Below are 14368 nucleotides of genomic sequence, written 5' to 3' on the forward strand. Positions count from 1 at the left end.
ACACCCATTTATTCTTGAGTGCTTTCTTACCTTTAGAAAGCTTCATTAATTCAAAAGTATGGTTTTCATACAAAGATTTCATCTCTTATTGTATTGCTTTCAACCACTCACTTTTCTTCTCATGTGACATAGCCTCATTAAAGCATTCTGGCTCTCCCCCATCAGCAACCAATACATACTCATAAGGAGAATATTTGGTGGAAGGTTAGCGAAGTCTAATTGACCTCCTCAATTGTGGCTCATCTGGAGCTTTTTGAAAACCTGTTTAGGAATAACATCAATATCATCATTGGTTGACTCAGGATCACTAACTAATGGCTCAATAAGAAAACCACCATTATCATCATTTTTCAAATCTCCCCCATGATTAACAGGCATCAAATGTAACTGTAGAGTAGGTCTTGGATTCAAATTAGATGGAATAAAAATAGTAGACTCTGTTTTTTCCTGTAGAGTAGGTCTTGGATTCAAATTAGATGGAATAAAAATAGTAGACTCTGTTTTTTCTTCTAGTCAAAGTCTTCAATGGTTTGATCTTCAAAGAAGATAACATCTCTACTTTTAACAATTTTCTTCTCCTTCGGATCCCGCAACCTAACCAAACTCATCATCTTTAGAGCCCAAGAAAATACATTGTTTTGTCTTGATGTCAAGCTTAGACCTTTCATCCCTGGAAACATGTACAATTACTCTGCATCCAAACACTCTCAAGTATGCATAAGAAACATCCTTTCCTTTCCAAACTCTATCTGGAACATTAAATTCAAGAGCAACTGATGGAGAAAGGTTGATCATGGCAACTACAGTCTTCATTACCTCACCCCAAAAGGACTTAAACAGCTTTGCATGAGAGAGCATACATCTAATTCTTTCAGCAATGATTCTGTTCATTCTCTCAGCCACTCCATTCTGCTATGGATTCTTAGGAACTGTCTTCTCCAACTTGATATCATGTTCCTTGCAGTACTTCTCAAAAGGACCCTTGTATTCACCACCATTATCAGCTCGAATACATTTCATCTTTCTACAAGTTTCTCTTTTAACTCTAGTATGGAAATCTTTAAAGACATCAAACACCTGATCTTTGGATTTTAAACAAGTTGCCTAAATTTTCCTGAAGTGATCATCAATAAAGCTAACAAAGTACAATGCACCTCCAAGAGACCTATCAATCATAGAGCAAGCATTAGTATGAACTAAATCAAGAACATGTGATTTTCTATATGGAGGTGATCTTTGAAATGCAACTCTATGTTGTTTACCAACTAAACGATGAGTACATGTGTTTAAGTTCATACCTTTTAATGAAAGGTAGTTCTTCTTGACAAGGATGTTAAGGCCTTTCTCTCTCAAATGTCAAAGTCGCTTATGCCATAAATCAGTAAAGCAATCTTTAATTACATTCACCTGCCTTTTAATCACCTTGGCTTGTAACATGTAGAGACCCATCTTCTTCCCTTTAGCAACAGTTAAAGAATTTTTAGAGAGCTTTCATTTACCATCTTTAAAGTAATTATAATAGCTTTCTTCATCAAGAGTACTTGTAAAGATCAAATGTAGGCGCATATCGGGCACATGTCTAACATCTTTGAGTAGCAACTTGCACCCAGTATTGATTTCTAACCAAATGTCTCCAATACCCACAACATTAGCCATCCCTTGATTTCCCATCCTAACTTGAACAAAATCTCCAGTAGTGTAGGATGTGTAAAAATCACGTCGGGGCATAACATGGTAAGAAGCTGTTGAATTTGTAACCCAAATGGTATCCTGACATGGAAGATTAACAAAATCATCATCACAAACAATGGCAACATCATCATCAAATACAATTGTAGTTGTACCATTCTCTTCATTCTTATCTCCGTCTTTGCCCCTTTTATCTCTTTTATACTTTCTACAATGTTTTTGAATATGCACAGGCTTGTCACAATAATAACACTTAATTCCCTTCTTTGACTGAGATCTCCCTCTTGGCTTCTATTTGCCTTTTCTATTACCGGATTCTCTATCTTGCTTACCGTAAGAAAACCTACTTTGGCTTCTCCCTCGACTTTCTATAACAAGTGCATAAGACTCATAAGTGCTTGTCCATTTTCTCATCTTCTCTTCATTAAGAATGATATCCTTCACTTTCTTCAAAATGATCTTTCCATTCGAAGTGGAATTGTTAAGTGACACCATCAAAGTCTCCCAACTATCCGGCAATGAACTCAATAAGATTAGTGCTTGCATCTTATCAGCTAACTCAAGATTCATCAATGACAGCTGATTCAGGAACCCTTGGAATTCATTTATGTGCACTGAAGCATCTTCACCATCTTTGTACTTCAAATTCACAATATCTCTAATTACAAAAACCTTGTTTTGTGCACTCTCCTTAGCAAAGGTTTCTTCCAACATCTTTCAAATTGTATAGCAGTCATGTTTTTTAGAAATATGATTAATAGACTTAGAAGATACCCATTTTCTAACATTAGCAGTCACCTTTCTACTAAGCTCATTCCATTTTACCTCATCCATTTCATCAGGCTTTATTCTTTTACACTCAAGCAACAAAGCCAAATCATTACAATAGAAGTGATCCTCCATCATTGTTTTCCATAAAAAATAATTGGAAGAAATGAGCTTTATCACGCCCGAATCTTTCTTTTCCATTTTAACTGCACAAGAAATTCAATCTACACAACCAGTGCTCTGATACCACTTTGTTGGGAAAAACAAGGAACAACCGGACACCAATCTTGCCAATTCACAATTCACAAGTCCCAATCTTTTTCCCTCTTTGTGGAATAAAACATAGGATCACCCAATCAACAAAATAATACAATCAAACACATAAATCAACACAAAGATTTTATACATGGAAAACCCAATGCAAGAAAAACCACGGGACTGTAGTCCACCTAAAAAACTTTCACTATCAATAAATAATGGGTTCACAAGTGTTCTTCCTCAGAGTTAACTAAGGGCTACAACATACATATCATCAAAACAATCTACTCTTGGAATACAACAAGATAAAAGAGAGAAGTGTTTAAGAAAAACTCACAACACTGACAACCCTATTTTTTGATAAAAAAAAATAACTTATACACTACCAATCTTCGATCCAACCGTTCACAATGAAGAGTAACGTATCTAGAAGCTGTTGTCAAAATCTCAGCTTGATCCAACGGTTAACAAGCTAGAAATCAAAGAATAAAGATGGATGGTTCAGCTGCCTCTTCTTCCTTTGTTTCTCCCGTGCTCTCTGTTCTGTTTTTGCTCTTTTAATTCACTTCTGTCGCTACAGTAGTCATTTGTGTTTTTTTTAATTCAAAGAGGCAGTCATGCTGTCTCTTGCTAATTAATATAGTGGTCCCCTCATTACATGGTGCGGGAGGCAGTCATGCTGTCTCTTGCTAATTAATATAGTGGTCCCCTCATTACATGGTGCGGGACCACACACAACAGTAGAAATTTTGAATATTTGGCTTGATTGCATCAATGTCAGGATGATTCAACAAAAATACATTTTTAAATTGAGTGCCACACATGGGGAAGTATTTTTTTCCTTTTCATCCTGTAGGTGATAGGTGTTATACTTAATGACTTTAACAACCTTAAATGGGTCATCCTAGTTTGGCACCAATTTTCCTCTTCCTTTAGAGTTACCAATTGCCTCTAACTCCCTTAATACCATGTCTTTTATCTGGAATTTTCTGTTTTTTTTTTTTTTGTATCCTAGCATTGTGGTATTGAGTAGTTTTATGTCAATATGCCTTGTTCTTCATTGCTGCATTGAGTAAAACTTCCTCAATCAAGTCCAAGTTTGCCTTCAGCTCGTTATCATTGTTGTTGATAGAGAAATATAATTCTCTATGATTGGACCTCTATATCTATCTATTTAGTAAAGTACTAGATTGTTATCAAAATGAATTGTTTTTCTTTAAAGGCTTTTGATAATGATCCCAATATATTCATTCTCCATTGGGAGAACAACCATGATAGTACATGAAAAAAATTAATTTGGTTTAAGAAGGTTTCTAAATTTACATATTTGAAATATTTTTATAATTACATGAATTCTCAAAATAATAATAAAAAAAACCTATGTGTAGGTATATTTAGATTAATGGTATTGGTTAAAGAATAAATCATTTTAGATGTTAAATTTCAATTAATTTAGATAAAAAAAAAACTCAAAAATTTCAGTTTAATTTCCTAAAAAGTATAGTTGAAAACTAGCTATCTTTTAAAGAATTTGTGTTTAATTTTATATCTAATTTTTTTTAAAATAATAATAATAATAATAATAAAGAACCACATGATTCTCTAATGGATCCTACATCAAGTTTTATTGATTAGTTTTTAAAATTCGTGAAAATGTTTTTTCTTCAATAAAGTTTTGAAGGAGCATTCGTTTTAACCAAATGTAACAATAAAGGGTAAAATAGACGAAATTATTTTCAATAATTCTTTTTATTCACGTGTGCGTTCGTTGCCTTGTTCTGTTCAAATTAAAGGACGCGTGGCATTATATTATTGCTCAAAAAGGAAAAAGAAAAAAGAAATTTGACCAAGCCTTGCGTGCTTTAGTTCGCAGTAGCACTTTTCAAACCGGGAAACTAGCCGTTGGAGATTGAGGAGAAAACGGACAATTCAATTGTCAACCACCGTCGTTCTAACGTTCGAAAATACACCAAACCCTACCCAAAACTTTCCTAAACGGTATCGTAATTGCCATTCTCAAATTCTTATAAACCCATGGCATGGCCTCCCTCATCTCTCTCTCTTGAAACGCTCTCTTTCTCTCTCTAAAAAACACAAAGAAGAAGAAGAAGAGACACTCTCTTGAGTCTCTCTTCCTTTTGTTTTCAAAACAAACCAAACTTCACTAGTCAGTTTCTGGATTTGAGTTTTCTTTCTTTCTTCTGTTGGTGCTTTCGATACCCTTCTTTTGAATTCTAAGCGAAGAAAGAAAGAAGAGAGAGAATGGAAACTGTTAATGGGTATCAAGGGAATACTCCGGTGGCTGCTCCGGCGGGGACTACCCCAGCAAAACAGACTGTCACAGCAGCAAAGATTGTCGATACGCAATCCGTGCTTAAACGGTAATTTTCTTTTCTTTTTGCATTTGATCTGTTCTTTTCATTTGTCAAACCATGTAATATATCACGAGTTATAACTGGATTTATTTTTTGGGTTTTCTTTTCTTGTTCGTAAATGTGATTTTGTGACTTTTTTCTTTGTTATTAAATCAGATGATGTTTTTGTTTATAATGAATTCGGATAGTGTCATTTAAGCTATTGATTTCATGTGACTGATTCTTTATCTAACCGTAGTTTTGAATGACTCAATTGAGTTTCTTTAAGCCCTGTTTGATTATTTGTCTTAAATTGGGGGGTCTGCTTTTCATTAGCTAATTGGTTGTTTGATAAGCTTGAGCTGGTCTCTCTTTTTTTTCTTTCATTTGCTTTCGGTATTTCATGGTTTAATTTAATATATATGTATATATTCTTGAGAATTGGTTGCTTTTAACCCGATTGGATCTGGTTACTTGTTGTCTTTTAATTTGCTTGAGAATCTTTAGGGTTATTTATTTATTCATATAAATTTGACTAATTGCTACTTCTTTTTTTAACCAGGTTGCAATCTGAACTGATGGCATTGATGGTAAGAATATTGAAACCTGTCTTGTTGTCGTATCTCTTATTTTCTCAGCAACAAATCAATGATTAACATTGTTTTGTAGATGAGTGGAGAATCTGGGATATCTGCCTTCCCTGAAGGGGACAACATATTTTGCTGGAAAGGAACAATCAAAGGCAGCAAAGATACAGTTTTTGAAGGAACAGAATACAAGCTATCCCTTTCATTCCCAAATGACTATCCTTTCAAGCCTCCAAAAGTCAAGTTTGAAACCAGCTGCTTCCATCCCAATGTGGATATCTATGGCAACATTTGCTTGGACATTCTTCAGGTAAAATTAAATCTTCTAGTGTTCTCAATGTTGTTGTTAAAATTTTGTTGTCTAAATGTGCTTTTATTTAACTAATTACAAGTGATTTTTTAGATTCAAATTGGCTGATCTAACTCTGATGCTTTGCTTTATATTGTGTGTTCCTAGGATAAATGGTCATCTGCCTATGATGTGAGGACAATATTGCTATCTATCCAAAGCCTGCTTGGAGGTAAATCTTGTTTTTCCATTTTCTGTTTATGGAGGTTGGTGATTTAATTTTTTACTACTAAGATCATTTCTCTTTTTGTGTGATGTAGAACCAAACATCAGTTCACCTCTAAACACTCAAGCAGCACAACTTTGGAGCAATCAACAAGGTTTGTTGTTGTTACTTTGGATGTTATGATTTACGTAAATGGTGCATTGCTTAGAGTTTGAATAATTAATTACTTAATTGGCACCTTGTAATTGTTGCAGAGTATAGGAAAATGGTCGAGAAGTTGTACAAGCCTCCAAGTGCTGCTGCTTAGATGGAAGAGGGGACAAAAAGTAGTAGTAGTGTGTGTTACTTCACTGTTTTGTTGGATGTGGTTTGAATTTCCCTCTTCCACAACTATAGCTTTTAACTGTACTGACTCAATGGAAAATGAATTGATGGATCAGATTTTTCTTGCCATCTACTTCTTGTGCCGTGCATTTTGAGAGATAGTAAGAACAGGGGAATTTTGTTCTCAAAAAGTGATGGAAATGGTTGGTTTTTGTTGGGTATTGTTCTCACATCGATACGCTTAGTGTTATTAAAATAAAAGAATAAGACTATTTTCGCCTATAATGTTTCTCTCTTCACTTGAAAATTATATTATTCTTATACAGTAACAAATTAAGAAAAGTACGGCTGACAATTTATCCATTATCAACAGATTATCCTCCTCTTCCATTTATTTTTGCAAGCTGAAAGAAAATCGAGTATACTTGTAGGGGTAGTAATGGTTATCGCTCTGCGATAATTGGGGGAAAAAACTTAGTCTTGCACCAAGGCAGTGCGAAAAAATGAGGGGGAAAGAACAAAAAGGAAGAAGGGAAGAAAACCACGAGATAGATTTTTTGTCTTCTGGTAACAATGTCAGAACAGAACGATGAACATTCTGAACAAAACGATGAAAATTCTTGTAACAAGGCAGCTCAAGAATGAAATGGAGTTCAGTTGAACCAAAATTTCTAAAGCTGCTTTGCTCTCAGTTTGAGATGTGACAAGTTACTGCTACTTCGAAGATGTGAGCTGCCTCAAGTTGTACTTGGACAACTCCTTGTACTTTTCAATAACCCCGATCAAGCACAGAGTCTGAAAAAATAAAAAAATAAATAACCAAGTTAATGGGGCAAAAAACAATCGCACCACCATAGAGCAAACATCTGATTAGGCAGCAAAACTCTCAACTTTTTTCTTTTCCAGTTACCATTGATCTTACAACCAATAACTAGTGCTTTGCAATAAAGAATACATAGTTTAAAAGGCTAAACAAATGTGATTCCAGCCCCCAATAATGTAAAACATGGTTTTGAATAAGTCTCTGCATACGACAAGACAGCAGGGAAGAGAGCATATTTTTACCTTGACAATTTCAACTACAATTGTCTTGTCAGGATTGCTAAGATCAACTTTATGAGGTCCAGGAACACATTTTGCAACGGAATTTATAATTTTCATCCTGTCAATACCAGAGTTTGCACGGGCTTCATACATTACTGCAAACTGCACAGAATGAGCAAGTGGTCAAATTGTAGCTTGTTGCATGTGATGCAACTCGGTTGGTCCCTATTACAACAACAACAGCCAAGCCTCAATCAACAAACTAGTTGGGTCAGCTATATGGATCCTTCCGCGCCATGCAGTGGGTCCCTATTGACTCAGTTAAATTCAGCAAATTCGAATTTCTCATCTGCAAAGATTTCCTATATTCTATCACAATTAGTATGACTGCAGGGGTGATTTTAGCAATGTAGAAGTGTCTCATGTTTGATTAATAGAAGAAACAAACATTATTTTGGATCTTTATTCAATTAAATGTGATGGCATTCAATGCCCTCTATTGTCCCATTCCCAGTGGCCCTTGGATCCAAATTCTGAAATGTGACGGAGCTACCTCAACAGCAACTCCTGAACTAATTGTGCCCTGAACTAAATGGGAGGGACCTGAGAATTTCACAGAAACCATCAAATTTTATTTAAGGTTCAATATGCACTTCAAAAGTACCGCTACAGCTAGCTCCTTAACACAAAAGTGACATGGAATCAATGTACTTAATTTGAAATTCTAAGAAATAACGACAAAGCGGGGCACTAATTCATGAATATATATACAGATTTAATTTTACCTCTTAATTCAATTGTTCTTTCTTTTCTATCTCCTTTTTCACAGTATTTCTAAAAGATTTTTATCCTTTCTACTCATTCAATTTCGGTGAAGAAAGCAGCTCTTGCTATTGGCAAATTTAGCAGGATGATCATCGAAAAGTCCTATCAAAGGTTCTAACAGTTAAATGAGTGTTTTTTGAAGGACTTGGTTTATTCTTTAGGTTTTAGCACTAAAACTTTAGGACGGTAAAAAAACAATATGGATCAGAAAAATACTATATCTAGGGTACACATTTACTGTACCTTCATATAAGCAAGTCTCATGTTGTTGTGCATGCAACAGATGGTGGCAGTTTTAGAATAAAATCTTGTTGCGTGCTTGCAATCTTCTAATGGGGAGACTCCATTGAAATTATTCTTTTAAATTTGAAACTCCTAGGAAGCCTCAATGACTTGTTCCCCCTTGCTAGTATTGAAAGAGGCTGAACAGCTGGTTTTTATTTGCCTTTTGCTTCCAATTTCTCTCCAAATTCCAAAACAAACTCTAGTTTCTCTAAATACAAGAACCCTAAAATTTCCAATTCTTTTTAACAATCCAAATTCTGTCCCATGTAAGTTTTTTTATTATAAATCTTGGTTCCAAACCATTTTCCAAAAATGACTAGAATCCCACACACGCTAACAACTTTGGAAGCACTTGTGGCTAAAGATAAAGAACTTAGGCTTGGGAGCTGGTACTGGACTCTTATGGGCGAAATCTTTATATTCAAGAAAGCCAAAATCCACTTCTGAGAGTTGATTATCTGTACTTGCTCTAGTAGGCATATTCCCTGTGTATAGGTTGACAAAACCAGGGTATCATACTAAGAAGCAGAGCCTGGGCATGCTCTTTCTTTCGCTTTCAATCTGAACCAGCTTAAGACGAATTATTCAATAAGTCAAGGCTGAACAAACATATCAAGTTTCTCCCTAAACAACAGATTCCTCACCACAGGGAGCCCAAAGTAATTCATCTTCATCAGCTCCACATAACAAATCCAAGTGCCTATCTCCAGCCAAATTCGTTTCATCATATTCTATCCTAAATCTTATTAGGAACTTCATGTATGCCAAAATTTTTATCCAGGTACTCACCTTAAGTATGACCAGCTCATTCTTTGTAATACTCACATTGGCCAAACAACTTGAATTTTATTTTCTTTTGCTTTCAGTTCCACTCCAAATTCCAAAACAAACAATAATTTCTCTAAATACAAAAACCCTATTTTTTCCAAATGCTTCACCAACCCAGATTTGTTTTTCCTTAAACCTGTTAGGAACTTCTTGTCTGCTTAATTTTATCCCTTTTAACTCACCTTATAGAATTCTACCATAAAGGACCACGTACTTTTGGTGATAAATGTCATATTTGAATAAATATAAATTCTGAACCTCCTTTTACACAGAATCCCTTACCCATGCTGAATTATGACTATGATCATGGATGCAAAAACAGATTGGGATCACTTGCTCATATCAGTTTCAACTTCACATGATGCTACATCTTGGCTTAATTTAAATTCTGAATCAAGTCTCTACTAAAAGTCAAACCATACAATAAAGTTGGCAAGACTAATGCTACATTGGTACAATATTTGAAAATCAACTCTTTCCAAAAGCATGCCCGATGCATCCCCAAGTTGTAAAGCATTGCTGCGTTAACTGATGCAGTTTATTCATGTTGATGCAATAACTTAAATTGTCAATATGCTACTCAAACACTTTATCTACTATGTGTTTTATGACTTTAATTGCGGAAGACCAGAGAAGTATTGCCAGTTTATTTTGAGCTAAGGATCAACGGAATTGATAGATCTAGGTACCTTCTGCGGGTCCTGGGTATCCACGGGAAAATATTTCTCCACAACTGGTGCAATTGCTCTTGAAATTTCATCTTCTGAAGCATAGCACGCAACTTCAATTGGTAACACTCTTAAAATGAACCTGTATATGAACAAACAGTATATAACTTTAGCATGTTAAAATGATATGGCATTTCTTTTCAGATGTTGCGTATGTTCTTGGCTTCTTGCAGAAATTCAGAAAGCCAATTCGGTACTCTACGAACCAATGTCACATGGTTGACCCATGCATTTTGCAAGTGAAATCCATAAGCAGTGCCTAAAACTAGAGCGCAGCACACAAAGGGAGACTATCTAACGCTTACCAGAAGCTATGTGTCCATAAAATTTAACATAAGAAGTCAGCAATTCATGAACCTGGACATGTGTTTCCTTGTTGATGCAGCAGATGTCATCATATGTTGCACAATATCTTTGGGACAAGGGTCCCCATCTATCTTGCGCATTTGAACAAAGACAACACCATTACAACCAGAATCAAGGCTGAGAAAGTGTCTCTGTTCAAAAAGGACAAATATTCAAAATCAGAGCAAGAATATGATGATGTGGTAAAAAAATAGCAGCAAAAAGAATGATTGAGACCACCCTTTGTGAGCATGCTCACCATGACAGCAGGAATTAATGAATTCAACGTATAGTCAACTCAGCAAGGGAGGAGAACAGTTATCAAAACAGAAAAAATGTGGCATATAGGAGATAAAACACTCCAAGAATCACAAGGAGTAAAGCTACACTATCTACTACAAACATAAGAGCACCCATGTGCACCATGCTCTACCATAATGTTTGTCCATAGAGTCACAGTTCACTCTAAGATAGGCTTAAGAGGAAAAATAACACAAAAGAAAAAAAAAAAAAAAGAAGAGGGATAAACCTTACAATTGTGTCACCCAGAATACTTTCTGAAAGTGGAATCAGAATATAATTTTGTGTTTCCTGTCTAGGGGTGAAGGGGAGGGAGGTAGTTTTGTTGGATGGTACAGTGCACTGCTATTATGTCTTTATCTTCATTTCAAGCTAAATCATTGTACTTTCAGTACAAGCGGAAAACCTTATTGAGTACCTACCAGCACATCTAAAATGCTTACAGGTGCTGGGTGTACTTGGTGGGAATTTGCATAATCTATAACCAAATAGGAAAAGAGAGGGAGAAGAACCAATGACAAACACAGGAAAGAAAAGGAAAAATTAATTCAACCAAAGAACAAATACAAAATCTAGAGAAGTCTAGCCAAAAATTCAATTTCTCAGACCATCTCATTTAAAAATTACTTCTTTCTTAAGGGAACATCCAATGTCAATTCACACAAAAAAATGGAAAGAGGGGAACTGCGCTACTCACCTTGTTCTTATCTCCAAGTTCTTTGAGTTCATCCTCAATAAGCTTATCAATGGATTTCTCCTCCACTTTTTCTTGGCCAACAGACTTGGGGGCACATGTTTCTGTGCATTTCTTCTTTGCTGGTAGCTCCTCTGCCTCACTTTCTTGTTTTTTATCATTTTTACAACCCTCTTCTTGATTAGTCTTTTCTCTTCTTTGACATTCACTGCTCTCATTTTCTAGACAAGGAGATCCTAACTTTTCGTCTGCTGGGTTTTCATTCTTTGCATCATTGGCTTCGGGGGCACCTGATTTGTTCTCATCTAACCCATCTTCCTCATCCTCCTCCTTTTCTTCGTCATCGTCTCCTTCAACATCAGAATATGAGAACTTAATCTTTTTATTTATAGGTTTATTAGGCAACTCTGCAAGCTTCACACTAGTATCCTTCCCAAAAACTAGTTCTTCATAAAACTGCAAGAAAAAGTGCAAATACCAGCAGCTCAATGAAGAGTGCACATTTTGACCTTGTAAATCAAGGGAAAGGTGCATTCACTACTTCTACAAACACTCTAAATTAATAAGTCTAGTGAATGCATTTCTCGGTCATTACGATAACAGAAAGAGCAAAAAAAAAAAATTGCACCCATGACTAGCAGAATTCTTGCATGAGGAATTTATTAAGACACTATAAATATTTTCTTCGGTCCAAAGTTGGTAGCGTAGCCCCCTCCCTGTCCTTAAGGACTCGCCATAAACGAATCTTGCTTGGCATAAGAACTCAAAACCATGGTTTAAAGGGGCAGCCACAAATGAATTCTCCTTGGAGCATAAAAGCAAATCTTTCTCCCATAGCCACCCACCGTATTTGTCACCGCACGAATCGATTTTCAATTTATCCTGGTTGAATTTTGTATAAAAGAAGAAGAAAGAAACGTAGAAGATAAAAAAGATATAGAAACATACAGAATCAATAACGTTAATAGCCTCACGCGAGGCTTGGCGCTCCCTTCCCCCGTCACAAGTGATAAAGAATCCTTGAACTCCTGGGTGTAATGGGTAGGAACCCTTCTTCTTCACTGGCTTCTGCAGTGACAGGCACAATCAAAAGAAAGAAACACAGCATATGTTAATACATATCAACAAACACAGAGAAAGGAATACAAAGAAGAATACATTGTGAGGGAGGTAGCGTTGCTTTCTCTTCTTGCTGTTGGTAGTGACACTGGCACTAGACTTTGGCTTGTTTTCAGTTGCCATTTATTCGTTTATTCCAGTGCTGTAGTTCGACGAGGGTTTCTAGCTCTATTACCTCGGACAAGACAAGGAAGACAAAAGACCACTTCGATGCTGGACTAGGAAGATTTCTTTGACTTTGAACTTAGTCGAGGTCTCTCATGGTTAGTAGGCCCAAACCCACCATGCCGCTCTGTGGCCCGAAAATTATTCGGGTCCTCGTGTAATCGTTAGTCTAGGATCAGAGTGGCATGATTGATTAGGTCAGAATTGTAATTTACTCTTTTGCTTTCAAGTTGTACCAGACGGTCCTCGGCCCAAAATTATTGCATGGTATTACAGGGTTTTATCATTCCCAGACCTTTCTTCATAACCCAACCAAATCCATTACAATATATTTCCATATTTAGGATGCTACAGTCCTAAAATACCGCACATGATAATTAGCAATGATTTTCTTAAGACCACAAAGAAGGCTTTTACACACCATGCCAAATTGTAAGCTTCGATGATAAGTGATGTAGAATCTGCAGGGCTTGGGTTCCAATGATAAATCAGTCATCCGTAAAAGATTTGTAATCTAACCTACTAATGGCATCCGTCGTCTTCTTTTGTGCCCAGAAAACCATTTAAGAAATTTTAAGGAAAAAGGAAAGGAAGCTAGAAATAACAGGCAGGATGGATACAGAAGATAGTAATAAGCCAAATTACACCCTATTTACCATTAAACACTTGTCAAGCATGCATCAAACAGACAAACACTTGTATGCATATAGCCATATAGGATATAAACAAGGACGACACCAGGATTTTCAGCTATCATTAACATGAGAAGACACACAATTCTTGACTGAAAAAGTAGATAGATGCTAACCAAGAAAACAGGCATCACATTCAACCGGAGATTTCAATAGCCTTGACATCATGTTTCTTTACTCCCTCCTTAGGCACAGTGACAGTAAGAAGCCCATTTTACTTGATCCATCTTGGCATTCTCAGGCAGCCTGAACCTTCTCAAGAACTTACCACTACTACGTTCAACACGATGCCAGGAATCATTCCTGTCTTCCATCTCCGTATTCCTCTCTCCACTAATCTGAAGCACCCTGTCATCTTCGATCTCGACTTTCACTTCCTCCTTCTTTAGGCCCGGAAGATCAGCTTTAAAGACATGGGCTTCTGGGGTCTCTTTCCAATCAATGCGAGTGCTAACAAAAGCTGAGTTCTCACGAGGGATGAGGGAAGATGAGGGGAAAGGGAAGTCCTTAAATGGATCCCAAGCCTCGAAAGAAGAGAATGGGTCGAAGATGATGCTGCTGCCTCGTCGGTTGTTGAAGAAGCTTGGAATCATTGCCATGATACACGCTCTCCTTTGCTTGGCTAGCTTCTCTCTTTTTTTATATATATCTAAAAAGGGGATTGTGATGGTGTTGATATGATTGGTTGAACGCTGAGAATTGTCGTTGTGAATTGCTGATTTTTCTTGATTGATTGGTGATCATCAGGGAGGTTGGCAATTTATAGAAAGCAGAAGAAGAATCGCCATGGCTTCTATTGAGGAACTTTCTGGCTTCCTCTTGAATAATCGAGGCTTTTTCATGGAAGA

The 14368-nt window shown here is 36.3% G+C and overlaps 3 protein-coding genes across 3 annotated transcripts; 1 reads left to right on the plus strand and 2 right to left on the minus strand.

Moving 5' to 3' along the window:
* The first annotated feature begins 4645 nt into the window (after window positions 1-4645).
* On the plus strand, window positions 4646-6624 carry LOC7467982 (ubiquitin-conjugating enzyme E2 20). The gene is made up of 6 exons (XM_002299757.4): window positions 4646-5096; window positions 5632-5659; window positions 5739-5966; window positions 6114-6177; window positions 6266-6325; window positions 6426-6624. Exons 1-6 carry the CDS (start codon window positions 4978-4980, stop codon window positions 6476-6478), a joined length of 552 nt encoding a protein of 183 aa, XP_002299793.1. The 5' UTR covers window positions 4646-4977; the 3' UTR covers window positions 6479-6624.
* A 399-nt stretch (window positions 6625-7023) lies between these two features.
* On the minus strand, window positions 7024-13007 carry LOC7467981 (uncharacterized). Its single transcript, XM_002298263.4, has 7 exons — window positions 12703-13007; window positions 12493-12612; window positions 11548-12000; window positions 10563-10702; window positions 10167-10287; window positions 7561-7701; window positions 7024-7290 (listed from the first exon to the last, which is right to left on the minus strand). The coding sequence occupies exons 1-7, from the start codon at window positions 12784-12786 to the stop codon at window positions 7210-7212; spliced, it is 1140 nt and encodes a 379-aa protein (XP_002298299.1). The 5' UTR covers window positions 12787-13007; the 3' UTR covers window positions 7024-7209.
* Window positions 13008-13460: 453 nt separating this feature from the next.
* On the minus strand, window positions 13461-14324 carry LOC18095065 (18.2 kDa class I heat shock protein). The gene has a single exon (XM_052448826.1). It carries the CDS (start codon window positions 14117-14119, stop codon window positions 13706-13708), a length of 414 nt encoding a protein of 137 aa, XP_052304786.1. The 5' UTR covers window positions 14120-14324; the 3' UTR covers window positions 13461-13705.
* Window positions 14325-14368: the final 44 nt, after the last annotated feature.

This window comes from Populus trichocarpa, chromosome 1 (assembly GCF_000002775.5).
Source record: "Populus trichocarpa isolate Nisqually-1 chromosome 1, P.trichocarpa_v4.1, whole genome shotgun sequence".
In the NCBI taxonomy this organism is placed as follows: domain Eukaryota; kingdom Viridiplantae; phylum Streptophyta; class Magnoliopsida; order Malpighiales; family Salicaceae; genus Populus; species Populus trichocarpa.

Excerpts from the sequence above, each read along its gene's own strand:
- LOC7467982 (XM_002299757.4), top strand. The coding sequence starts at position 4,978 with ATGGAAACTGTTAATGGGTATCAAGGGAATACTCCGGTGGCTGCTCCG. Across the intron at positions 6,178-6,265 it reads TATCCAAAGCCTGCTTGGAG|AACCAAACATCAGTTCACCT; the intron begins GTAAATCTTGTT and ends TGTGTGATGTAG. Across the intron at positions 6,326-6,425 it reads ACTTTGGAGCAATCAACAAG|AGTATAGGAAAATGGTCGAG; the intron begins GTTTGTTGTTGT and ends TAATTGTTGCAG.
- LOC7467981 (XM_002298263.4), bottom strand. The coding sequence starts at position 12,786 with ATGGCAACTGAAAACAAGCCAAAGTCTAGTGCCAGTGTCACTACCAAC. Across the intron at positions 7,702-10,166 it reads ATACCCAGGACCCGCAGAAG|TTTGCAGTAATGTATGAAGC; the intron begins GTACCTAGATCT and ends CATTCTGTGCAG. Across the intron at positions 7,291-7,560 it reads TTGTAGTTGAAATTGTCAAG|ACTCTGTGCTTGATCGGGGT; the intron begins GTAAAAATATGC and ends TTATTTTTTCAG.
- LOC18095065 (XM_052448826.1), bottom strand. The coding sequence starts at position 14,119 with ATGGCAATGATTCCAAGCTTCTTCAACAACCGACGAGGCAGCAGCATC.